This window comes from Apodemus sylvaticus, chromosome 1 (assembly GCF_947179515.1).
Source record: "Apodemus sylvaticus chromosome 1, mApoSyl1.1, whole genome shotgun sequence".
Taxonomy (NCBI): Eukaryota; Metazoa; Chordata; class Mammalia; order Rodentia; family Muridae; genus Apodemus; species Apodemus sylvaticus.
In genome coordinates, this window is record NC_067472.1 from 52,334,375 (window position 1) to 52,360,681 (window position 26,307).

The 26,307-nt window shown below is 45.5% G+C and overlaps 1 protein-coding gene across 1 annotated transcript; it reads left to right on the forward strand.

The window, feature by feature from the left end:
- The first annotated feature begins 4,075 nt into the window (after positions 1-4,075).
- Positions 4,076-21,189, forward strand: Ms4a18 (membrane spanning 4-domains A18). Its single transcript, XM_052189735.1, has 6 exons — positions 4,076-4,537; positions 6,298-6,411; positions 9,419-9,475; positions 16,269-16,361; positions 17,698-17,811; positions 20,867-21,189. The coding sequence occupies exons 1-6, from the start codon at positions 4,076-4,078 to the stop codon at positions 21,035-21,037; spliced, it is 1,011 nt and encodes a 336-aa protein (XP_052045695.1). The 3' UTR covers positions 21,038-21,189.
- Positions 21,190-26,307: the final 5,118 nt, after the last annotated feature.

The window sequence follows — 26,307 nt, forward strand, 5'->3', positions numbered from 1 at the left end:
TTGGCTCTCAGTGAAACTTCAAAGAGGACTTTGGAGCTTGAAAGAGAAACCTAACATTTCTTCCCTTGTGAGAAATTTCTAAAGCAGCTGCTGAAACCACCAGGGCCTAAGGGTCACAGGCTTGCCAGGTCTCAAGGTAAGATTTCTGGAAATTCCTTCACGGGGTCCTGACAGAACTTGGACCCTATCGAGAGGGCTCCAAGATCTGGACAAGCTCAGGAAAGGTCCTTTGGGAAATGCAGGAATCAGGAGTCCCCTATAGACAGTACACTGATGTACGGTGGGAGCTCATAGCAACCCCATCTTGGAGACTATTGCTAAGTCACCTGGCAGGCTATCGGAGAGTCAGAGCAGGTTTCTGGAGCTATTTCTCTATCTTCCTGAGCAAAGTAGTCCCAGGACAGAAGGCTGGACACCCAGGACAGAAAGCTGGATACCCATGGTGGAGGCAGGGGAATGAGGAAGAGACTTTCTTTCTGGGAACACTCCCTGAAGCCATCTGGTAAATGCGTTGTAGCCAGGTTTCTTTAGAACCTCAGCCAAGATTTGGTGGAAAAGAACAGACTGCCTTTGTTCTTTCATATCCGGTCCTCTGGAGCCCAGCCCAGGGCTCAGCTGCCTGTGTCAATCACCATGTCTGTAATGACACTGCTCTTGAATAACAAGGATCCGTCTATGAAAAAAAAAGGAAGACAGAGCTAACCCATGCTATGCATGGCATGCTATGGCATGGAAAAGAGATTAGCATTCAGAGTAGTATTTATTCTGAAAGTAAGAGGCAGACAGATCTTCTATCCAAACCATCAGGATCTCAGTCCCAGGCTACCGTTCCGTTAGTAGAATGTCTGCCTAGAAAGCATAGAGCCCTAGGTTTGACACACCCATCCTCAGCTCCACATAAACAAGGCATGGTAGTGCACGACTGTAATCCCAACACTTGGGAAGTAGAGGCAGGAGAATCCTTAGCTATGTAACAGGTTCAAAGATAGCCTGGGCTACATGAGATTCTGTCTCAAAACCAAGCCTTAGCTTCAGCATTTCCTGTGTGGCTATGCTCAGGTTAGCTAACCTCTCTGACCCTCAGTGGGGCTGTAAGACAGAATGTGCGGTCACTGTCATTGTCACTATCAGCCACCTCCCTGGAAAACTTGGAGTTCTTGGGAGAAGGCAAGAAATACTCAAAGCATAAGGAGAAGTGGCGCATGCTGCTTGACACGGGATGTTCCGACAGCCGAGCATTCGTGGCTTGTGCCACCTGACAGGCACAGAATTCCTCTACAGAAGTTAAAACATAGTGACATGGAAATAAGCCCAGGTTCCAAGCCCACTCCTGTGAGTAGTGCAGGGAGTCAGTCCTCCCTCAGAGCCATGGTCCCCAGGAGGCTTAGTGGAGTCATAGGGGACATGGAAATGAGGGAGACATCATGGGGAATTCCTTGGCTGTCAAGTGTCCGACCAATGACAGGTGTTGACAGGTGTTTCTCCTGTTCTTTTTTTTTTTTTTTTTTTTTTTTTTTTTTTTTTTTTTTGGTTTTTCGAGACATGGTTTCTCTGTGTAGCCCTGACTGTCCTGGAACTCATTCTGTAGACCAGGCTGGCCTCAAACTCAGAGATCTGCCTGCCTCTGCCTCCCAAGCGCTGGGATTAAAGGCGTGCGCCACCACTGCCCAGCTAATGCACTCTTAACTTGTACTTTGGTTGTACTGAGTGGTCTTTGGGTCTCTACCTGGGATTAAAAGCATGCACCACCACTACCCTGCTCATTTCTTTAAAAGAAGTATTTATTTAATGTGTATGAGTATATTGTTACTGTCTTCAGACACACCAGAAGAGGGCATCGGATCCCATTACAGATGGTTGTGAGCCACTATGTGGTTGCTCGAATTTGAACTCAGGACCTCTGGAAGAGCAGCCGGTGCTCTTAACCTCTGAGCCACCTCTCCAGTTCTTTTTTTTTTTAAGATTTTATTTATTTTATGTATATGAGTATACTGTAGCTTTCTTCAGACACACCAGAAGAGGGCATCGGATCCCATTACAGATGGTTGTGAGCCACCATGTGGTTGCTCTGATTTGAACTCGGGACCTCTGGAAGAGCAGCCGGTGCTCTTAACCTCTGAGCCACCTCTCTAGCCCTCTCTCGTTCATTTTTTAATGGGGTGCTGAGGATTGAATCCAGGCCCTCTCATGCACTGAGCTCTGGCACCACACTGCATTTCCAGGCCTTTTCAGTTTTATGTCATTTTAATTGTGAGACAACGTTTTATTAAGTGGCCCAAGTCATCTTGAAATTGCTTTGTAATATAAGTAAGTCTTGGATCCTCCTACCTCAGACTCCTGAGGAGCTAGTATCATGGGACTTTGCAGCCCCAACTTGACAGATGTTTTGTTACTGTTGTTTTCTTGATTTAGCTTCAAGACAGGGTCTCACTATCCAGGTTAGCGTCAATATCACTATGTATCAACTTTGAACTTCCAAATCTCCTGATTTCCCCTCCCTAAGCTTGGGACCCTAAGCATGAGCTACCACCCCCAGTTGGTTTGGTCCTAGGGATAGAACCCAGGATTTCACACACACGAGCCACACCCACAGTCCTGCCAGGTGCTTGTTTTTCAGTCAAGGAAAATCCCAAAAGGCCTCAGAAACCAGCTTGGTCTTAAAAGGAAAAATCTGGGTGTGTTCTGAAGTTCTAGGTTTTTAACTGTTTGGATTCGGGGAGAATGAAGTGAAGCCACCAAGTAAAAGCAGGGTAGGGAGTCTTTCTGTGCTACTGGGGTCTCAGACATTGCTGACTTCGGAGTCATCTTGGGGGCACTTCAGAAGACACCGAGTAGGTCTGGAGAGTGAACTAAGATTTTTACCAAGTGATACCTGCATGGCTGATATGGAGACCACTTTTTAAAGATCCATGGACTTAATATTGGAAATAAAATAGCTCAGTGTCTGCAGGAGAGTAGGGTTCAGAGAATAGCCTTTCTGTTACAGATGGCTGCTACTCTTCAACAAAGGCTGAGCTAAGAGTGCCTTCCTGTGCTGGAAGTGAGGGCCCCGAGGAAGGACTTGTTGGAAAGACATGTCTACATACATGTCACAGAGCTAGTGCCCTTACACCTGCAGGTCATAAAAGCAGAAACTGCGAAACAGACCTGGAGCTGTCTGATGCTGCCTTCCTGTGGCCTCCTTATCTGGGTAATCAGTAATGAACGGTGGCACCTGTTGAACCGTAGAGGGCTAGCATCGGTTTACTTTGTATTTGTCATCTAGAGAGGCTAGAAAGCTTTCTGCTTAGACCATGCTAGAATCCAGTTCACATTATTTTGTGTCCAAGCACTTGACATCCTGCCAGCAAGGATCTACAATTTAGGTGCAAAAGAAAGCATTAAACAGAACAATTTATGTGCAAAAGCAGAAGTGAATATTAACAGGTGAGGTTTTTTTCCTCATCCGAATCAAAAATATTCCTTATTTCCTTAATGTGCTAAAGAGGCTGGCTGCCTCCCCCCAGGCATCCTTCCTCATAAACATAGGAAAAATAAGACATCCTCCAGATCTACCTAATCAGAAGTCAAATCGGGACCACAGTCACATTATTCTCTTCCAGCAGCCCCAGACACCTAAGATGGAAACCAGAGGCTATTCTCAGACTCCCCAGTACCCTAGAAATAGCAGCTGAAATACAGACGAACAGAAGCCAACACTGTTCGCATGGTTCAATTCCCAGAGCCCAGATGATGCCTCACAAGCATCTGTAACTCCTGTTCCAGAGAATCTGATGCCCTAGCCTCTTCAGACACTAGGCGTACACATGGTTCACAGACTTAAATGAAAGCAAAACACCCATACACATAAAAAATTAAATTAAATAAATTTTAAGATACTTGGTCTTTTAAAAAGTCCAAGCTCATTTAAATATTGTATCCTCAGAAATGACATGGACCCCAAGGAAACAAAGACTCTTATCTTATGTAGTGGGCTTGCATTTTAGTGAAGACAATGACAAACATAAGGAGCAAGAGGGATTGTTGATTTTTCGGTGGAAATTGTATCGTGTGTGTTTTGTAGCAGCTGTGCATCATGAGCAATCAAGAGAATGTGTCTGCTGTCACTGTCCCGGGTAATGTCCATGTCATCCAGCCTACATATGCTGTGGTCTCTGGAAGCCAGGAGCAGCCTTTGGAAAAGACCACCTCCTACCCAGCCTCAGCAACGGTGCTCCAGTATAACCCAGGGAATGCAAACTTCCAGAACCCACACCTTGTGATCCAGAATCCAGCTGGAATGACAGGCCAGCAGGCTAGACCCACTGGACTACAGTATCCGGCAGGAATGGCTGGTGTGCAGACTCCACCAGGAGTAATCCAGTACTCACCAGAAATAACAAGTGTCCAGATCCTGCCTGGAGAACCTCAGAATCCCCTGAACACTGTCCCTGGACCAACACAGACCTCAAGCCATCCCCAGTGGAACATGTCCTTTATGTCCTTTCCTGAATTTAACCCCAAGAAATTCATAAATGAAGAGGTCAGGACATTAGGGGTAAGTTTGATGTCATCTCTCAGCTTTGTAAGTCCATTCCTTTATGGACTTTGTAAGTCCGTGCCTTCGATGGGGTCAGAGGGCAAAGGTCACAGCTTCTAACGGCCAGGGCTAGGATAGCCCCACAAATGGCAATCCACCCCTGTAGTCCTCAGCTCCCCAATTCATTCCATGTGCTTTGGGGAAGGCTATAAAATTGACCCACCATCCATTTCCTGGCTATCAGGGACAAGGATGAGTGGCAATTTCACTAGAAAAACCATTGACCCAGGCAAGTGGCCTAGGCTTCCCAGAACCCAAGTCACTGCCTCTCATAAGATCTAGTAAACTCCTCTATACCCTAATGTCTCTGAGGTCACTGATTTCCTCTTCCACCAAGGATATTGTTGCCTCTTTTCTAAAACCTCTAATTTCATTGGGCATCTTGAAAAGCTCAACTCCATTCTATTTTTTGAGGCAGAAACAAGATGGGTCCTATGCTCTGCTAGATGCCAGCCAACTCCTCATAAAATGTCTGACTGGAAGGATGATTGGATCATAGCAAGTTCTTCATCGTTGTGCACTCCCTCACTCAGCATGGAACACACTCTGTGAGGAGATAGCGATGACCAGGACATAGTTCTCAAAGACCTGGTGGGTGGGTATTTACTCAGAGCAGTCATCGCAACTGTACCTTCTGGCATTTACATGAGACACATACACAGCTTTGGTGCTCAAACAGTGCAAACAGCCCCGCTTCCTTTGAGAGGTTGCAACCCTCCTAGAGGGCAAGGGAAGGTTCAGGAAGGAAACAGACTCATCAAAACCCTACTATAGTAGGGATATGGCTAGCTTATGCCCTACAAGGCTTCACATGTCAGAAGTTTTGTCTCTAGTAGTTAATGTGGGAGGTGCCAAAGAACCTTTAAGAGGTAGGGCTTAGCTTGAGGTATTTAAGTCATTGGGCTCAGAAGAGATTTGAATAGTCCTTGTGAAACCTCTTAATAGTTCTCACAGGAGCAAGACTGGCCTCTCTCAACCCCTCTGGCTTTCAGTCTCACCATGTAATCTCTCCCTCTTGCATGTTCTCCCACAATGATACAATTTACCACACAATGACGAAGCCAGGAGAGCCCTCTTCAGAGCTAGCCTGAATAGACAGTCCCCAAAAGTATGAGCTAAATAGACTTTTTTTTTCTTATCCAAATTACCCAGCATTTGGTATTTCATCACAGTATCTGTACATGGGTTAATACATGCCCCAACCCCTCACTTCTTTTCTATGTTTGTATCCCAAATTTATCAGAGCCACTGCTTAAAGTCTGTAAAACTGTATCAGGAATCCAAATGCTGATCCCAAGCACCCAGGAAGACTATAGCTGTATGTGGGAAGGTAAACAATGATTATGTTGCATAGACATTGTAATTCTGTATTATGCCTTTTATCCTGTTAATTAATACTGGTGAAGTGACTGTGAATTCTGGTGGCTGACGATTTAGAAGCATTTGGGGACCCAAGTTCAAAAAGAGAACTGCTCTGAATAATCTTACCCTCTTCATTACTCAGGCCATCCATTGGTGTCACCTGTAGGGCTTTAAAACACATCTGGAACAGATCCCACTCAGAGATGTTGGTCTAGTCTAAGTGTTGATCTAGGTGAACCCCAATCCTACTCATACCTCAAGTGGCTCTGGAGCACAGACAAGGTGGCAAAGAGCCCCCTCCGCAGTCCACAGTCCCATTTGCTCTCTCACCAGATTTTTCTCTGCTCTCCCCACAGGCCATCCAGATCCTCATCGGCCTATTTCATATCTTCTCTGCAATCAACCCTCTACTCTACAATTCTCTTTCTCCGCTGGGGTTCTCAGGGTACCTGATCTGGGGAGGTCTGTCTGTGAGTACAAGGCTGTATGGCCTCCTTTCTAAGTCATCAGAGGGGAACTGGGGAGGAGAAGAGATGAGAAGACCCTTGGACCCCACCCCCACCCCCCAGGCATAGAACCCTTACAGCTTAGAAGCCTGCAGGTACTGCTGAGGGCTGAGGAACTAGCTCACCCACACCCTGCCCTGACAACACCACCTCCTGACTGTAAGGAGCCTTTGTCTACAAACATTCATTACCGTATTATTACCAGATCTTTCAGGGTCAGAGCCGGGGCCTGCCACCCACCCTTAATAGCCCTATTGTAGAGATGAGTCACAGCAAAAAAGAAACAGAAAGGAAAACTATCTGTGCAGCGTGAACACAGTGAGAAGAGGGACAAATAAAGAGGCCCAGAGACACCTCCCCAAAATTCACCTTAGGGACTTAGATTTAAGTAAAGGGTAAGGAGTACACACAACTACCCAGTCGTGGTCATGCTGTGGCCCTATCCATGACTGGCCCATCACTGCCTCAGCTCCAGTCTGTCCTGCAAAGTGAGCTGACAAGCTGGCAGAGCTATGTGAAACCTCCCAGGATTAAGTTCTTCTTGTCAGGTACCAAGCTTCAGCCTTTCTCTTCCTCCAGCATAGGACTCCCAGAGTAATTGTAATCCCTTGATGTACATTGTTGTAAGATCCTAATATATGTAAGCTGAAGTCCACAGAGTTTCACGTTATATAATGTCTACCTCCCATTCATGAAAGCAACTGCAAACCTTACAGGAATTAATTAATTAAGCAAGTTGCCCTGCCATTTGGTGATGGGAAATTAGCTATTACAGGTAAACAGCCCTGATCAAGGCTTTCCCCTCTGTGACACTTCACCAGCAGGTGGCAAGCATTTGCCAGCACAGCAGTGTGTATATAAAGCCAGGGGAATAGGAGAAACAAGGTTCTTTCAGAGGAACGGAGACTATCTCTTGAGAGGCTTAACTTGGGAGTTAGGATGCAGGTCCCTCAGGCTCATGGGAAACTTCCGCTGGGTCAGTGACTCTCTACCTGGAAATTTTGAATGAAATCCAAGGATGAGTTTAAGAGGAGTTTCAAGATAGAGAAAAATGAAAAGTAGAACCTTCAAACCTGGGAAACCAGGAAAAGTGAGAGGCACTTCCAACAACAGGAAAAGCGGGGGGAAACTGCTCATCTAGAGGCACCTCACACAGCAGAACCTGGGTGAAGACTGAGCTTGTGCCTATGTAGGGCCTCCTTTTGGGGAGACCCCCACTTCATTCTTGGGATAGTATACACTCAAAGAAACGGAGAGACCAACTTGATGCAAATGCATGAGGTAGTTTGTTATCAGAGCTCTGGGCCGACACGTACAGATCGGGCCGTCGGCAATGTAGGAGGGCGGTTTATTTTTGTTAGCAGGAAGGTCACTTTGACATTAGTAAACTGCATCCAAGGGACAGGAGACAAGAGACTCCAGTCCAGATAGTGTATGACCCATAGGACTTTTCCCAGGCATGCCCCTTATCTTTTATGGCCGGTCTGTTTGTGGAATAGCTCAACCACAACCTTGCTTCAAGCTTGTCCGGGGTGCCCGGGCTCTAAGTCTGCTTGCTGCCTCAACTATAGATTCTGAAAAGTCCCAACTCCCTTCAGCTACTGACATTGGTTAATCTTCTAGGCTTATTGAGGGGCAGGCTAATTGGGATCTTGGGATATTTTTCTGACACAGCCAGGGAGTTGTGTCACTTAAAAGCTCGAGTGCGTAAGGATTCCCAAAAACTACATCTCCTGAGCTACTTACAAACTTGCACACTACTCTACTAATGAATTGCTTCTCCCTCTATCACACCAGCTAAACAACTGGCTTCTGTACATTGATCTTCTAGCTGGTGAAATAACGGTGCCTTCTTATTAATTCTAGTGACTTTCAAATCTATTAGAATTTCTATGTAGACTTTTATATCATCTAATAAAAAGACAGTATTATACCATATATAGCTTTATTTCATAAGTTCTTGGGTTTCGGCTATGTTTTAGGTTTCAGTCATCTAAACTCAATTATCTAGGGAAACTTATTATTTTAAGGTTTCAGATCATCCAGTTCAAAGCTCCCCTCTGACTGTACAAAGGCAGTACACTTAGCCATTTAGAAGTGTTTTATCTTGGTGGTCCTTACAAGAAAAAAATACAGGACTAAGGATATGGTTCAGTAGTCAAGTATTCACCCAGCATGTACAAGGACCTGGGTTCGATCCTCAGTTGTACAAAATAAAGTATTCAGCAACTATTGTTACTACAATAAGGCGAAAGCAGATTCAACAGTAACTCAGAGGGATCAACTGTGTGAAAACAGGGACCCTGTTAGGACTATCAGGCTGGTCTAGGAACACAGAAAGATGAATTAGTAGCAGATATGATACAGGAGCCCCAAAGTCCTCTCTCCCAACCTCAGTACTATAACAACCATGCTACCCTGACCCTAACTTCCTGTGACAAGATCATAGTCAAGAATAGGACAGTGTCAGCAATGAGTGAGTTTGAACAATGGTAGGTCCACTATGCACTTAAAGAGACCTAGTCAGATAGTACTAATAATGAATGACTTAGAGCAATGGATCTCAACCTGTGGGTCATGACCCCTTTGAGGGTGAATGACCTTTTCATGGGGGTCACCTAAGACCATCAAAATTCACACTAGGTTATACAGTCTAACACACCTTGAACTTTATAGATATTTACATCATATTTCATAACAGTAGCAAAATTACAGTTATGAAATACCAATGAAATAATTTTATGATTAGGGGAGGGTCACCACCCACAAAATGAGGAAGTGTATTAAAGGGTCACAGCATTATGAAGGTTGAAAGTCACTGGCTTAGGGTATCCTGCATGGAATGAGGTATCTGAGTGCCACTTAAAGTTTGGGACAGTGATAGTGTTAAGAGGAAGCACATAGATTTACATGTCTGAGAAACAAGATGTTTGAAATTTAATGATATGTTTTTTTTTCTATGTCTATGTAGTTTATCATCTCTGGATCCTTGTCAGTCTTGGCTGAAAAAGATACCAACAGTTGCGTGGTAAGTCATTATGCCATTTCTTTGATGACCTATGAGTCTTAAGATTATGCTCTTTCCCACACTTGAGCTTGGAAGTCTCACAGTAACCCTACGGTCTGACACTAGGCTTAGGCCATTTATACACTGTATTTCACCTGATCCTCACAACTCTATGATGTTTTGTTCTCTCCTGTTGTAGAGGAGAAACTGAAGCAGAGTATTTTAAGGTAGAGATCCAAGGACCATTCAGCACAACCAAAGTCCAAGCTGAGAGTCTGCGTTAAGCTAGAAGGTGACTGGAAACACTTCTCACAGAGCAGCCTCCAGTGCATTTTACAGGGAGCTTTTAAAGATAAAGAACACAGAAAACTACATCCTTGATGGCAGTTGCAAAGGGAAGCAGAGCAAGCAAGCAAGCAATTTAACAGAAATCAAAACATGCAGTTAGCTGGGCGTCTGATCCTGAGTTTCTAGAACAGGGTTAGATGTTTTCCCATAGGATTTTTCCCAGCAGGGGTAGAAAACAGGGTGTGGTTGGGGAGTCAGTTTCAGGTTAAACCACAGATGCCTCCAGCTGAGAGAAGACGGTTTGTCCTGTCTCGTTCCCCACTCATCTTAGTGAATTAGTTAAATTGTAGAGTCATCCTACTCTAAAGAGGTGTAGTTACCCCTGAGGACAATTAATTTGATTGAATTAATCCTTTTTCACATAATTGGCCATGCAATTTAAATTAACAAGGCCCCACTGTTAATCCAATCTGTTTTACAACCCCAATTTTTGCAATAGAAACTTCCTTGTTCTTGGCAACTAGGGAGCCCAGCTACAGGGTATGCATAAAATTGTAAATTCTGTATTTCTATATCAAAAGATAAACATCACATCTTTTCATTTCCAGTAAAATCAAACACTTAAGGTGGGTATCAATAGCAATGGTCAAGAAGGAATATGGGTTTCTGATCTATAGTCGCTCTATCACCTCCCTATACCTATCTTCCTCCTTAGTTCCCAGGTCCTGGACTGAAAGCGGTGGGACAGCAACCATGGCCTTCTACTCATACCAAACACAAGACTCAAGAGAACATAAAACAATGACCAGGGCCAATGAAACCTTAGTTTAAATTCTTCCCTTAGTCTGAAGACAGTGGAATCATCATCAGTGGCTTCTGCTTTCTTGATCTGGATGTGATAGATCCATGGCATAATGCCGGCTACCTTCACAGCCATAAAAATGGAGGGAATCACGGTGTAGGGTCCTTTCCAAGTTGTTTTCAGACCCTTTGGCTATCTGCTTGGTCCAGATAGTATCACTGGGCTTGGACAGGGGGAGACTGGAGTTGGATTCGGAAATCAGCTGTGTCTCTCTGATAGTCTAATGAAGAACCTTTGTGGAAGCCTGGAGGGCCTGTAGTGACTTGAGAAAGGAATGGTTAGAGAATTCTGTCAACTGTTGGTCTCTGAGCTGGGGAAGGAATGAGGGAGTTCTTCCAAACATAAATTCATAGAGGAGAGTAAATGCCCCCATATTGAATGCAGTGGGACCAAAGCAAAGCTAAAGGAGGTACCCCCCCCATATTCAGTGCAGTAAGTATGAGTAATTTGGTCTGAGCAACTCAGAAAGTTTTTGAACCTCAAATGAGGATAAAGGTCAGTTACCAGAGTCCTGCCAGTTGTTTAGGGGAGAGTGATCTTTTCTCTGTGCCTTCCACCAATTTATACGTTTGAACTGTTCTTTTTTATTATTTTCATCCTCTGTTCCCTCTTGCTTGTACTATGGAGTCTCAGGCAACACTGGATCAAGGTATATCACCAGAAATCACCAGACTATCAATAGAATCCACTGGTCTTAGGGCCATGTGTCTAGAAGCCAGGTCGGTGGTCTCACTAACTCTTGATTCAATGGAGCGATTGTATTCACGTCTATAGGAGTGAAGGATAGCAACTATATAGCCTCCAGGAGAATCAAGATCTTTTTCCTTTATTTTTAATGTCCCTTCCTCAATGGTGAGAAGTCCTCTTTCTCTATAGATCTTATGTGAACATGCGTGGTAGTAAAAGTATAGTGACTGCCTCTGTATATAGTGGTGGACTTTCTTTTTCCCCATCTGAGAGCCTAGGTCCTATCAGTCAGTTCTGGTATCTGGGCTGAGTTATCTGGGCTGAGTATCTAAACTACTACAACCCCCATGGACATGGTTTCATCTTTAATTAAGCTACTCCCATCTGTGTAGGACACTGCATCCAGATCTTTCAGGAGGATGTCTCTTCAAGACAGTCATGGATGAACACCTATGGGTCATCATCAGGAAAGAAATTAGCAGGATTGATGGCAATGGATTTCTCAAACCAGACTCAAGGGTGGACCAGTAGTACGACCTGGTACTGGTTCACATAGGCATTATACAGCCAGAGTTCTGGTGTTCCTTGGAGGAGATCCTCAACTGTAGAGAGTGCTATGGGGTGCTTGACCAGAGTTAACATTTTTTTTAATTAGACTAGCAGTTGCCACCATAGCTCTTAGGCAGATGATCCATCCTGAGGCTGCAGAGTTCAATCGTTAGGACAGGTATGTCACAGGGATTTTCGTGGCCACAAAGTTTGGGTTAAAACCCCTTTTTAAATGCCTTTTGTTTCATGGACCAACAGATAAAAATGTTTGGAGACATCTGGAAGTGCTAGAGCTAGAGCCAGAGGCTGGGCTGTTTTTAAAACCTCAAATGCCTATGAGTCAGTCTCAGCCCAGATTAGGGGCTCAGTACCCGACTCTGTGCTGGTGTTTAGAGGCCTTGCAATTTCTGCAAACCCTGGTATACAGAGGCAGTAATGTGTAGGCACATCTAGGAGCACTCAAACCTGTCTCTTAGTCTTCAGAGCTGGGATATGAAGTATGACAGCAGTCCTACTGTGAGACAGGTTCCTTTTGCCTCTCCTCGGCTAATAGCCAAAGTAAGTAGCCTCTGATGTACAAAATTTGAGCTTCATAGCCTAATGTCTGCCATTCTTGAGCAATCCCTCAGTGGCCTTTTTACAATATATTTAGAAGGAGGTTATCTACATATTGTAAAAAATATGGTCCCAGGAAGCCACTGTCAGAAAGGCAGGAGATCAGATGAGATGATTTCATTAAACAGGATTGGAGAATTTTTAAAACTTTAGGGCAACTTGGTCCAAGTAATCTGCCCACTGTAACCTCCATCTGGGTCTTTCTGTTGAAAGAGCAAAGGTGATTGACTCACCTCTACATCGTTCAGATCCCAGACAGTGAACACCTGTTTCCCTAGAAGAATCAGTCTCATGAGTGTGTTTGTAACTATGGGATGAATGATCTTGAGCCTCCTATCACTTTCCTTAGATCTTGGACAAATCTATAATCTGAAGCCCCAGGTTTCTTCCCAAGCAGGAGAGGTATCTGGCAGGGTGACTGGCAGGGTACCAGGATGCCTGTCTCTCTAGTCCAAGTGATATGGACTGAAATTTTCCTTTCATGTTGAGTCATTGTTTAATCTGGACAGGAGTAGTTGAACTGGTTGATTAAACAAGTATAGGGACTTGGTATTGGGCCAGTCCTAGGAGGTTGGTTTCTGCCCGTACCCCTGGGAATCTTTGTTGTAAATCTGAGAGATAGTCTAAAGCTATCTTTTAATTGGGAACAGGACTTTCAGCTAGAAGACATTCTTCTGACAAAGGGCAAGACACCAAAATTTGTTGGGTATCTATCTGTAAGTCTAACTGTGTCTCTCCATCAGGGAAGATGACAGTGGCTTTCAGTTTATGCAAAAGATCTTGTCTTTCATTTGGCTCTCTGTTGTTAACCATTTCTTGATCTACCTCCAGCAACTGAGACCTACTTATACCTTTACAAATATTTTTCTAATATCTGAGAACAACTAGATGATAAGGGCAATCTTTTTTAGCAGCTGCCTTTAATCTTTCATAAAAGGGCCTAGTGAAATTTGATTAAAGTCTCCTTGGTCAGTGTTGGACAGAAGGGAAAAATCTGTTCTCTCTGGGCTGCATTGTCCGGCAGCAGTCCTCCCACCTATCCCAGAGACAGTTTGTCTGTCTTTTTCAGAGAATTGTGGGTTTTGAGTTTTCCAATTATACAGATCACTGATTGAAAGGCAACATAAATCATGAAAGAGGAGGAAGTGAAACTATCTCTTTTCCTACAAGGCTCAGCCCAGGGAAACTTTTCCCCTTCTGTGAGGCTGCTTAGAGCAGGTAGGGGAGGTAGCAGAAGGAGTTGACAGCTTGGGGACCTATTTCTCCCTTCCTGTATGCACTCTGCTTAGATGGCAGGGGCCTCTGACTGAGAGGCCCCTTCCTCACCTCTACACATGGACTGGAGTCAAACAAGAAAAGAAGAGAGAACTCCAGACATGGGACAAGTAGAGGTTTAGTGGGGCAAATGGAGGTTTAGAGGTTTGGGGGTTTCACTGAGCAACCTGGCAGACCCAAAAATATTTGGGTACCTAACAAAGAGGGTACAGGTCTTAAAGCAGGAGGCATATCACACCAGATAAAGCCACTGGTCAATAAAGGAAAACAGAACTGATAGAGACACAGAGAAACACATAGTAAAGACAACCAGGGATGTCCACCACACACCCACATACCTGAACAGACCAGAGGAATCCAGTGATGTCTCACACAGATTCTAGATATTGGATCAGGAGCCAGGTCCAGCCTTTCTTTCTGTCCTAACCAGAAGGCCCATTAACCAGAGTTACTTTCTGAGATGACAGACTAGATGACTCTTATTGAAGGAAATTTAGGGGTATCAGAAGGGTCTAGACCACTACAGATCTCTCCTGAAGCCCTAGAATATCTCAGACTGCTCACCTAATAGGAGGAAATTTTTGGCTGCTGTGGTCCACAATCTATACTGAGTCCTGGAGTTGGCCAAACTGGTGAGGGTCTTATAAGGATCTCACTGAGCCTCCGTATATTGCCAGGTAGAGACCCAAAGACCATTCAACACAACCAAAGTACAAGACTCTGCATTAAGTCAGCAGGCAACTGCCTGGAAAGAAACACTTCTTACAGAGCACTGCATTTTATAGGGAGCTTTCAAAGAATAGGAACACAGAACAGTACATCCTAGTTGGCAGTCGCAGGAGAAGTAGAGCAAGCAAGCAGTTTAACAGAAGCCAAAACATGAAGTTATCTGAGCATTTTTACCCATTGGGTGTGCCGTTCCCAGAGGACTTTTCATGGTGGGAGTAGAAAAGTTGGGGGGGTGATCAATTTCAGGTTAAAGTTGACTCCAGCTGAGACAAGATGGAGAAAATTTTGCCATGTCACAAGATAAAGGTCAGGCTCTGCCTCAAATCACACAGTGAGTATATAACAGATCCGGGATTTGAGCCCAGAACTCTCTGGCCCAGAACTCTCTGGTTCCAAAGCTACACTGTAACCTGTTGCATTTGCTACTGCTGCATAATGAATCATGTTTCAGAACAAAAAACAAAAAACAAAAAACAAAAAAAAAAAACAAGCAAGAATCTCTAAGCAATTTGGAAAAGTCATGAAAATGTATTGTGCAATAACCTGGGGTTGTTCTGCTTTAAACGGAAAGCCATGCCTAGGCTAGATGGAGATGTGCGTGTATTTCAAACAATAAGGTTTGTGCTGAAACCTAAGAGGCCTCAGCATAAACAGAGCTAGCCCCAGGTCCTCCTTCCCCTTCTACATGGCTTCTGTCTCTCAAGGAAAGTAGTAAATTAAGGGCAGGTTATTCACTAAAGCATTCCTAATGCCTGGTCTGCAAGGCAAATTTCTGCTACCCAGGTCTGCCTTACAAAGAGTGTCCCCTCAACTCCCAACATGAACTAAGTTCATGTGTCCCAACAAGAGTCACTAAACACTGCCCACACCCTCAGGGAAACACAATGCCCTGGGGGCCTCTCTCCCAACTCCATCTTTCTCAAATGTCTGATCGTTTTGGGTTTGGTTTGGTTTGGTTTGGGTTCAGTTGGGGTTTTTTGTTTTTGTTTTGTTTTGGAGGGTTGGTTTGGGGTTTTTTGTTTTATTTTTTATTTTTTGGGTTTTTTTGTTTTTTGTTTGTTTTTGTTTTGTTTCTAGTGTTTTGTTTTTGAGACAGGGTTTCTCTGTACAGTCCTGGCTGTCCTGGGACTCAGAACTCACTCTATAGACCAGTCTGGCTCAGAGATCTGCCTCTCTCTGCCTTCCCAGTGCTGCAGTTAAAAGCATGACCTGCCCAGCTTGGATGTCTGATGTCTAAAGGAAATCTCTCCTTTAATTTCTGTGTCTGGAAGGTGCCCCAGACTCAGCCCAAATGTGACATGTTGACCTTTCTTTATTTTCTTCCCTGAGACTCCACTGAAGAAGCAGCTTGTGGAGGCAGGCCGTACACAATTAAAGGTTCTCAACATCTCACTGTGGCAAAGGGGAGCCTTCACATTTGAAAATCCTCCCCAGAAAAACTTGTCAGCCCCAAGCTCTAGACCCCCTTACCCTCAGAGTCCCTGTCTCTCTTACAGTTTCTTCTCAGAATGAGCTTGGCATCCCTGCTTCTTTCTTCTGCAGAGCAGGCCTGCAACCTCACCTTGCCTCCACACCAACCTCCCTTAGCTGCTTAACCAGCTGTCAATGTTCTCTCAGTATTGGAGAATTGTGTGGTTCCTGCCCTAAGGGAGTTAGCACAATGATCATCCCACTGCCTTCGGGATAAACAAGTTTCTGCTCCAGCCAGCCTGACTCTCTCCTTTATCCTCTTTTATTCTACTTCCTGAGTCTTGCCAAATGCTGAACTTTGACCTTTGCTGACCATTCCCCTCCCTTTGTGTCCTGCAGGTGAACAGCAGCATTGGCATGAATGTCGTCAGTTCCATCTTCTCTTTGATTGGCATCATCATCATCATCAGTGATTTGTGTATTTCCCAATCGGTAAGCAGTACCAATGGGCTGGTCCCAATGCTTCTTCAGGACTAGGAGAGCTTACACGGTGGTTTCTTGAGCAGGAAGGAACTGCAACAGAACTCTCTCCTAATATGATCCATAAAATACATGATTTCCATCAAAACCCTGCAATTGCTAAAAAACAACAACAATGTTTCTATACCACAATGAGGAGATTAAGAGGGAAATGGTCTGGGGTAGAGAAATGGCTACTTGTCTCAAGCTGCAACCTGGTCCTTCTTAAGGACTAATCAAGTAGACCAAGGAAACCTAGCAGAGCAGAGGACCATCTACAGAGGTGAGGAAAATCCTCACAGGGAGAGCTTCCCTGTAGGCCCCAGAAAAAGCCTAATCCAGTTGACAGAACTTGACCTTGATAGGATGTGGCAGGAAACCAAGCAAGGCTTTTGATTGTGCCTGGTCAAGGCAAGGTCCAGCCCTAGGCAACAGGATGAACTGATAAAGAGGTAGACTGGCTATGGGGAATTAAGAGTGATCTTATCTATTGGTCTGAAAAGTGGCTGTTTGACAATAGGCACCTCTGTCATCAAAGAGTATACTAGTGTCATGTAGAACAAAAGCTTAAGGTTCCAATAGGCCTGATGCTAAACCCTGGGGTCCATCCTCTGCTGAAGAGGAAAATTGGAGAGGAAGTACTTCTAGATCCTGCCTCACAATGCACTGTGGACAGGGCCACAGCCCAATACACACTGAGCTCAGTCCTGAGCTCAAAGCTCTGATTCAGACAAGACCACAGGGATCATGCAAGTTAAGACAGCCAGGAGCCAGGCAGAGTTGATAGTCCTCATCTCACTGGTACATCCCCCAACTCACAGTAAGGACCCTGAACCCTCATCTAGGTTCATGGTCAGAGCACGTGTTGGGGTCCATCACAGTTAGGGATTGTCTCAGAAGCAAATGTTAAAACAAGTAGTTCTTGTGGAGAGAGGAAGTAAGACCTTGGGGCAAGGAATCTGGAGTACTTACACACCAACCCTACCAGTCATCAATGGAAGACTGATCTCCAGACGATTGTTTGAGCTTCTGGGTTTATGGCACAAAAAGAAAAGTGGGCTCTGGAGGCCATTAAAGCCCACAATAAAGAAATTCAGTGGCTGACAGGTAGAAGTTTGGGTATACTGAATGCATATGGCAAAAGTACATAGAGGTACCAACAACATCAACATCAATACACCACACACAGAGGCTGTCTCTAGTCTTCCAGATGAGGCGTATGGCAGTTGCTTTAGGACAGCTACATGTATGGACTGTTGTCCAGTCAACCCTGAAGACTGAAAGGCTCCCATTTCCTCTCTGCCTATAGATTTATGAAAAAGCAATCTCTGGTGGCCTCTTCCCCTTTGCCCTCCTGGAATTCATCCTCACCTGTGTGGCCTCACATTTTGGATGCCAGGCTGTCTGCTGGACCCATTTTGAGGTGAGTGTTGGGCTTTATTCCAGGAATCAGAGCCTACTCTAGGAAGGTGAGGACTGAGAGGGTGTATCAGATAAGTTTTGCCAAATAACAAACTACCCCCAGATCAAGTACCTTAAAACAGCAAGCATTTGCTTCAACAGTTCTCAACCTAGGGGTCACATGTCAGATATCCTGCATATCAGATATCCTACATATCAGAAATTTATATTATGATTCATAACAGTAGCAAAATTACAGTTATAAAGTAGCAACAAAACTAATTTTATGCTCAAGGTCACTACAACGTGAAGAACTGTATTAAAAGGGCCACAGCCTTGGGAAGGTCAAGAACCACTGAATTACTTGGTTCTTGGTTCTGAATATCATCTATTCGTACTGTGATACATGACTACCTCCTCTTCATGTGATGTCATCACTCTTTGATGGAATCACTCTTTCTGCAGCCAGCTGCCAGATGGGCTTCAGGAAAGCTGGTACCCAGGTCTCTTAGTGGGATGGTTCATTTCCACCCCTGTAATAGCTCCTTCTCCAAGTATGCCAGCCTGTGTTTCTTCCAAAGGAATCTGAATTCCCAGAAAAACATGTAATCCCTCATAGGCAAGCACTCTAGACCTTGCTTGTGCCCTACTTGATGATGCCCTATGGCCAAAGTCACTCATGGCCAAACTCAGTACCTGTGAGCAGTTATGGGGAGAAAAGCTACAGAGTTCCCTAAGAGGCATGAATAGGAGGATTTGTAGATTTTTTTCCAATTGAGTTACTAACACTTCCAAAAAAAATCAAACCATGGATATCTCCATCCCAGGATTCCCACACATTCCACCCAATTCCATCGCCATCCTTGAAGTCTAGCGTCCAGTCTTGGATTACAGATGTGCTTGATACTGCAACCTAGAAACTAAAAGCAACTTTGGGACTGAGAATGTAGGCAAGAAGCTTGGTTGGCTTACAGGAAACCCTGGGTTTGATCTCCAGCACTGCTTAAACAAGTCATGGTGGTACATGGCTTATAATCCCAGAACTTGGGAAGTAGAGGCAGGAGAATCAAAGATTCAAGGTCATCCTTGTCTGCTTAACAAGTTTGAGGCCAACCTGGAAAACATGAGACTCTATCTCAAAAACAGTTACAAGAATAAATTTTAAAATTCTATTAATGTTCCCAACAGAGTCTAGTGAGACAAGAACCAGATAGCTCAAATCCACTCTCCCATTCAATAGAGAAAAAGAAAGAGGTTTAGGACAAATTCTAAAATCCTATAGAGCAGTCTTGAGATACAACTCAGTGGTTAAGAGCACTGGCTGAAGCCGGGCGGTGGTGGCGCATGCCTGTAATCCCAGCACTCTGGGAGGCAGAGGCAGGCAGATCTCTGAGTTCGAGGCCAGCCTGGTCTACAGAGTGAGTTCCAGGACATCCAGGGCTATACAGAGAAACCCTGTCTCGAAAAAAACAAAAAAAACAAAAAAAACAAAAAAAAAAAAAAAAAAAAAAGAGCACTGGCTACTCTTTTAAAGAACCCAGGTTCAATTCCCAGCACCCACATGGCAGCTCACAACTGTAAATAACTCCAGTTCCAGAGGATCTGATGCCCTCTTCTGCCATTTGCAAGTCCACGCACACACATGGTATACGGCCATACCTGCAGACCAAACACCCCTATACACAGAATAAGTATTTCTAATGAAATCCAATGGAGCTATATTACCCACATGGTGGCAGGGAGCACTCCTTGGATAGGAATCCGTTCAGCTTTTAGAAAGGATCTGCCTTTGCTTTCTACTGCTTCCTAGATGTGTCTCCCCAGCCCACCGTTCTCTGGGGTCTTGATCTCTAGTCTCTTGGCTCTGTCAGCAACATTTTTGCTTTTCTCATAAGAAAGAGTCCACCTTATCCATTTTAAGAAAGACGTGCGATTCTCTAAGCATTTTTGTACTTTAAACAATGTCAGCTCATATTTAGCAGTCCCTTTGCTAATACAAGTCCCTCAAAGCTCATGTTTTATATACCAGATTATGGATGCTGCAACTTGACAAAAGCCTCATCTTTAGTTGTGTTCTAGATAGACCTCTCTCTACATCTACCGACACCTATTTTGAGATCTAACTTCTCTAGCACCAAGCCCATAAGAAAAGCCTTTTAGAAGCTTTTCAGTATAACCGAGGGCCTCACTGCAGACTGGAGACATGGGTCAGTCCGTAAAGTGCTGGCTGTTCAAGTGCAAGGACCTGAGTTAAGATGCCCAGCACTCACATCAAAAGGCAGGTCTGCAGCATGTGTCTGTAACCCGAGACCTGGGGATGGGAAGGCGGGGCTAAGATGAGTAGCTGGAGCTCACTGGCCAGCCAGTCTAGCCAATCAGTGAGCTCCAGGTTGAAGCAGCACACAGTAACATCTCTGGCCTCCATACACATGTGCACACTACTCACATATTTCCCCATGTACTGTGTGCACACACACATAAACACACGTGGTCTTACTGCCACAGGGTTGATTAGACACAATCCTTTCTGTGTGGTCTAACTCTGATTTAACATTGTTGTTTGTTAGGCCTAAAATTTAGTTTGAATGTCATTTATCCACTGGTAACTTCAGAAATACAACCCCAAGATGTAATGGCTCATACAACAGACATTTAGCTCAGGATGCTCTGGGTCTCGCAGACAGTTCTGACCTGCTGCGATTGCCAAGTCTATAGTTGTTTGCTGATACCCAGTGGTTGGGTGGTCTTGAATAAATGCACACATTTCTGGCAGTCGGCAAACTGGCTAGGCACAGAAAAAACTGGGCTACTTATCTCATTATTTATCAGGTCAGGCAGGCTGTTTTCTGTTCCAATGAGAAAGATCAAACTACAGTAGGCAAAAACTTCACAGGTTGCTGCTTATATCCCCATTACCATTGTTGTCTCCTTTAGCCAAAGAAGGTCATGTGGCCAGGCCCAGCATCTGTGAGAGAGGATCTGCCCAAGGCATGGAAGGAGGAAGGGAAAAAAGTTACAGCCTTTTTTAAAGTGCACTACAGAGGACACTAATGGGCTTCCTGACCTTTGTCTTTCAGAACATGACAATTCCAACCATGTTTGGTGGCAGCACAGTCAACACGACCACTGGACCTGTCAACACCACCAGCCCAAACGCTGCCACCAACATCCCAGGCCAGCCCACCCTCCCCAGTGATGTTCCCTCTGAACAATTATACCAACATGTAGCTGATCATGCCCAGAAATAGTTGTCGGGATAGCTGGCACAATGCTCATTTCAACCACAAGGAAACACTGCTACAACAGCATCTTTGTTTCACCACAAAACACCTATGACCTTGACCTTGGCGTCACCTCCAGGCCAAGAGGAACATCCATTTGTACACCTCTTCACTCTTAAGCTTCCCCTTTGGTTTTTTTTTTAATTCATAACCATTTCTCCCTTTGACTCAAGGTATCTTTTAACTTTAATTTTTTTTTTTTATTTTATGTATGTAAGTACACTGTTGCTGTCTTTAAACATACCAGAAGGGAGCATCAGATTCCATTACAGATGGTTGTGAGCCACCATGTGGTTGCTGGGAATTGAACTCAGGACCTCTGGAAGAGCAGTCACAGCTCTTAACCATGGAGCTGTCTCTCCAGCCCCCTTAACTTTAACAAACTGCATAAAACGCTGCATTTTGTGTTTTCAGTTGCTCCTGTTGTACACTTATTGCTAGAAGCCAATTCTAAACTAACAGACAGGACACTGTTGGTTCAGCCTCTAATTCCCCTCCCCAAACTCTAATTCTGAAAGGTAATTCAATTCCCCTTACCCAGGGAACACGAGGAGAAGCACAGAAAGTATGGACTGCCTAACCCTGGTGTAAGTACGCAGCACTCCTGGGTGTTTGAGTGAGACCCCAAATGGACACCATCCTGCCTGCTGGAACTGTAACAAGCAAGCCTCAAGCCCAAGAAAAAGAGCTGTCTGGGTTGGGCCATGGTAGAGATGCAAACATCACAGGGCAAGGAGGAAGGGACCTCTCAAATATGATAACAGGATGAGAGCGACTCCATTAAGCACCCAGTCCACTGTGTAGGATTTCCCAGCAAAGTGTTACAAACAGAATCGTATAAACAGAATTGACAGATTCAGCCATATCCAAGAAAAGGCAAGGACAAGGATCATTTATCGAGCCGGAGGTCTGACCATACTGGCCCTATCCCTGGCTCATGGGCTGTGTGAACCTGCAGAGGTTGGGGGAGGTAAGGCTGGGCGCCGAGGACATCCCCACAGCTCCAGTTTCTCCTGTTCTTGGTGTTTGTGTTGTTGAAGTAAAGGTACTTTTAGAGGAAAAATTAGTGCAGACCTCATGATTCCCAGGCTGGCCTCAAACTCCCAAGCTGAGGAAAGCCTTGAACTCCTGATTCTCCTGCCTCCTTCTCCTAAGCACTGACGTGACGGATGTGTCGCCATACCTGACTCCCTTCCTATTCTGAAATTTCAGTGTCCTGTAGGGGAAAAGGAAGCACATCTCTTCTCTTCCCCAGAAGCTTCCATAATCTTTCAAGAGAGCAGACAGTAGATGGATTAACGGGGAAAAGATATTTAAATTTATTAGACGCCTTCACAGAATCTCACAAATCCTGGGAAGAAGAGCTAGATGGGTGTGGCTTATGCAGAATCAGGTAACTGAGAAAGAAATAAGCAGCTGAGGCTTGGAGGGAAGAGCTGTGGGCTGAGAAGGGTGAAGGGAGGGTGTGCAGGGTGGACAGAGTCTCAGGGCAGGAACTATAGCAATAAAAGTTGCAGGCAAATGGTGAGTGGCAGTCTGTGGTGTTGACACAGTTTCCTGTGACATTAATTCCCCTGTTTGAGGAGATGGGGGCACAACAAAGCCTGGTAGAGAACCTGTCTTTAGATGCTGGAACTTCAAGAGTGCCCTGAGGAGCAAGTCATAACAAAAAGGAGGGTGAGAGACACAGGAGCGCTGAAGGTCAGAGGCTCTAACTCACTCTTTTCTTATTATTATTATATTTTCTGGCCCCGCTTGTTCCTGCCCCACTCCAGCCATATTTATTTCATATATGTGGGTACAGTGTCACTGTCTTCAGACACAGCAGAAGATGGGATCAGATGCCCATTACAGATGGTTGTGAGCCACCATGTGGTTGCTGGGAATTGAACTCAGGACCTCTGTAAACGCAGTTGCTGCTCTTAACCACTGAGCCATCGCTCCAGGCCTCCTGACTCACTCTTATTTCAGAAAAGCCACATCAACAAGGTATGCCTTGGGGTGCCTGTTTTCTAAGCCTCAACCATTATCTAGGGTTACTGATAGAAGAAATGGATGCCCAGGCCACCCACCCCAAAGATTATCACAGGGGATTTTTGACATAAAGAAAGAGGCATCAAGAATAACAAGAGAAGAAACCAGCTGGCAGAGACTGGACAGCCCCCCTACCAGGTCTAGAGTAAGGAACAGAGTCATTGTGCCTCATACAGATGACAAATGAGGAAAAGGTAGGTTCTATGCAAATGACCTATCAAGGGCCCTGATATAGGAATGTTTTTGATTTTTGAGCCTCCCAGGTGTCTATCCTACGTCTATTCTCAGAAGAACCTTTCTCTTCCTTAGTAACTGTCTCAGTTTCTAAATCACTATCCATGTGTCCCTGGCCCAATTCCTTATTCAGGAACATAAAAGTCTATAAATCTTACCATGTGCTCTCTAGACTCAAATCTATGCCTATGACAAAGAGGCTGACCTCTGGGCTATCACAGAAAGCATTCATTTTGTTCCCAGTCTGCTATTGCCTGGGCAGGTCTGGTCTGACCTGGGGTTGGCAGAACCATCTCATGCGTTTGTGTCCCGTGAAAGGCTGGTCCCATGGCCTTGCTGACCATGCGTGGGGCCTCACCGGCCACAGCTGAATTGTGTTCCATGCTTCATCCTGCATCGGGAAAGCCGGGAATGTGCAGTGTTCTGTGTAGAGCTCACAGAGTACACAGCAGGCGACAGAGTACCCAGCAGGTGAAGTCTCTAGTGGCTCAGGTTGGGACTGATCACACCCACTTCCTGTTGGCAAAGGAAGTCACAGGGCAGGCCAGTTTTGAGGACTTAGGAAAACAACTCTGAGGCAGGTGTAGACACACAGAGGACTGGGGACTAAGGCTGTTTTTTACATTCAACCTGCCGCACTGATCTTTTCCAAGATCAGCTGAGGGCTGGCCCAGGCCTGTCCCCAGGATGCTCAGGGTGTCTGAACCTTTAGGTCCTACCTGACCATTGTGGCTTTCCCAGTTTCCCCAGAAGCAATTATGTGAGATCCTGAGCCCAGAAACTCACAGGCAAATTTGCTAAGCACTTGAAGGGTACTGTGTATACAAAATACACATCTACTAACACATGTTCACAGGAATGTTTGTGATTAGATCTTTAGCCACCTGCCACCAGAAAGCTGTGAGTCTCCTGGGCCCCCTGTCTAACTGTGGTCAAACCTGGGTGAGCAGAACACAGGTAGCCTGCTCAAGCCTCTCAGGGCCTCCCGGTGAGGTGGAGAGGAAGATGAAAGCCCTGTGGGTCTGCATCCTAACTCAGACACTAGTAGTGGTGCCCACTTTCCTCTCTGAGCCTTGGTGTTCCCCTCCAGAGACTGAAGCAGGGGACTGGGGTACTTTGGGGCTCTTTGGAGGCCAGTGACCACACAGGTAGCTTCCTCTGGCCCCACCTCTGGGAGACAGGCGGAGGGAGGCCTCTGAGCCGGGAAGAACTGAGAACCTACCAGAGGCGCAGCTCCTAAGCAGTGATTTCCAAGCCCCACACGAATAGCAAGGTTTTCACAGGATGATGTGTGAATGTGGGAGCGCAGAGGCAGAGGGGAGTCAGCAGCCCGCACAGCAGCCGTGGCAAGCCGGTGAGTACCCCCATTGTCCTTCCACAGAGGCTGCCCAGGGAACATAGCCAGCAAAGAGGCAGGGGTTTGTGGAGGCCCCCAGGGCGAGGGAAGGAATCACTGAAGGGAACCTACCTGGCAATAAGAGCCGCCCACTCCACTCAGGGCAACAAGAGACCCACTGCACAGTGAGGGGAACCAAAGAAGACTGTCTATAGTCTCTCCTCAAAGCCAAGACCAGAGATCACGCAGGAACCCCAGGGAGACAATCACCCTCCCAAGAAGTAGAGACTCCCTTCCTGCTGAAGCCAGCTCAGTTTAGATGTCCAACAGTCAGGTGATTCTCTCCATGCACAGGTGTCCTGCCTGTCCCTTCTCTAATGAAAGGAGAAGGACATGGCTAGGGTCACTGCTAGAAAAGTCTTCTCAACAAATACTGTGTCATTTGCAGATGGGAAGTATTAGTCAAGGAAAGGAATTGGCTGCCCCTGCTGTTCATCTTGGGGTTGGGGGCAGGGAGGTAAGGGGTACGGCAGAAATGCATGTGATATGTGAGGTCCAACCTGGGGGTAGGAGAAAATGGCTGGGAGATCTGCTTCCCCACGGCATGTTTGCATCTGGTGGGACAGTTTACATCACTTCTGGGACAGTAGGGTGGGCCTGGGCTGTCCTGGAAAAGCTGAAACTGGAGACAAGATGCCTGGTGCCGCAGCGCCAGACTTCCATAGATGCAAGTTTTTGCCGAGTTTGAGAAATGACTGCAGACCCAGGACGTCTGTATAGGAAACCCTTAGAAGCCTAAAACACCTCACCCTACTACTACACAGCCACTTTGTGACATTCAGAGAAACTGAGGCCCAGAGAGATTAGGCAATCTGCTCACAAACACTCAGTTGCTTCATCTCACCAGATAGTAATGTGGATTCTTACTAGACTGAATGCAGGGTCTGTGACTTAACTATGAGCCAAGCTGCCAAGTCCCACATGTGTTGCCATATACCCCAGAGTCCCCACCGCTTAGAGTCCATCCCTTCAAGCTGCCAACACCTCCCCCAAAAAGCAACTCCAAGGGGGAAATAAGCCAAGCTGCTTTGGGACCTGGGTGGAAGAGGAGGCTCTCTAGAGATGCTCCTGAGACACGTGCTGGCTGCCCAAGGGTGCTCCGACTAGCCTCCTGGGACAGCCCATCACTACAGATGCCTGTGCCACCGAGGCTGCTAGCAGCTGAAGCCCAGGAGGACTGGAGCCTTCCTCTGTACCAAGCATGGGGCCAGATGTTGGTAGCTGGGCACTATTCTCTTTATGGAGTGTTAGGGACTTTAGTGTGTGTGTGTGTGTGTGTGTGTGTGTGTGTGATTTCAATCAAGCCTAATGTGGATGTGCTCTGTAAAGTTCTTCTCAGTTTGAATATTGGTTCTTTTTAACAGTGTATAAATCAAATTTTATACGCTATGACACAAATAGCTATTCCTAAGTAAAACTGTTTACATTAATTTGTAAAAATTCACAGCTATTATAGCAAGGTGACACTTAAGCAGTTTGTGGCTTTTCAGTCACCCGCGGGCCAAACAGCAGCAATTTAGTAACTAGCAACTAGCCTTCCTGGTCTGGTACTGTCACATCTCCGCCTGGGACT

What these genes read in the sequence shown, in the direction of transcription:
- Ms4a18 (XM_052189735.1), top strand. Translation starts at nt 4,076, where the DNA reads ATGAGCAATCAAGAGAATGTGTCTGCTGTCACTGTCCCGGGTAATGTC. An exon ending in AAGAGGTCAGGACATTAGGG is followed by an intron (nt 4,538 to 6,297) that starts GTAAGTTTGATG and finishes CTCTCCCCACAG; the next exon opens with GCCATCCAGATCCTCATCGG. An exon ending in AAGATACCAACAGTTGCGTG is followed by an intron (nt 9,476 to 16,268) that starts GTAAGTCATTAT and finishes TGTGTCCTGCAG; the next exon opens with GTGAACAGCAGCATTGGCAT.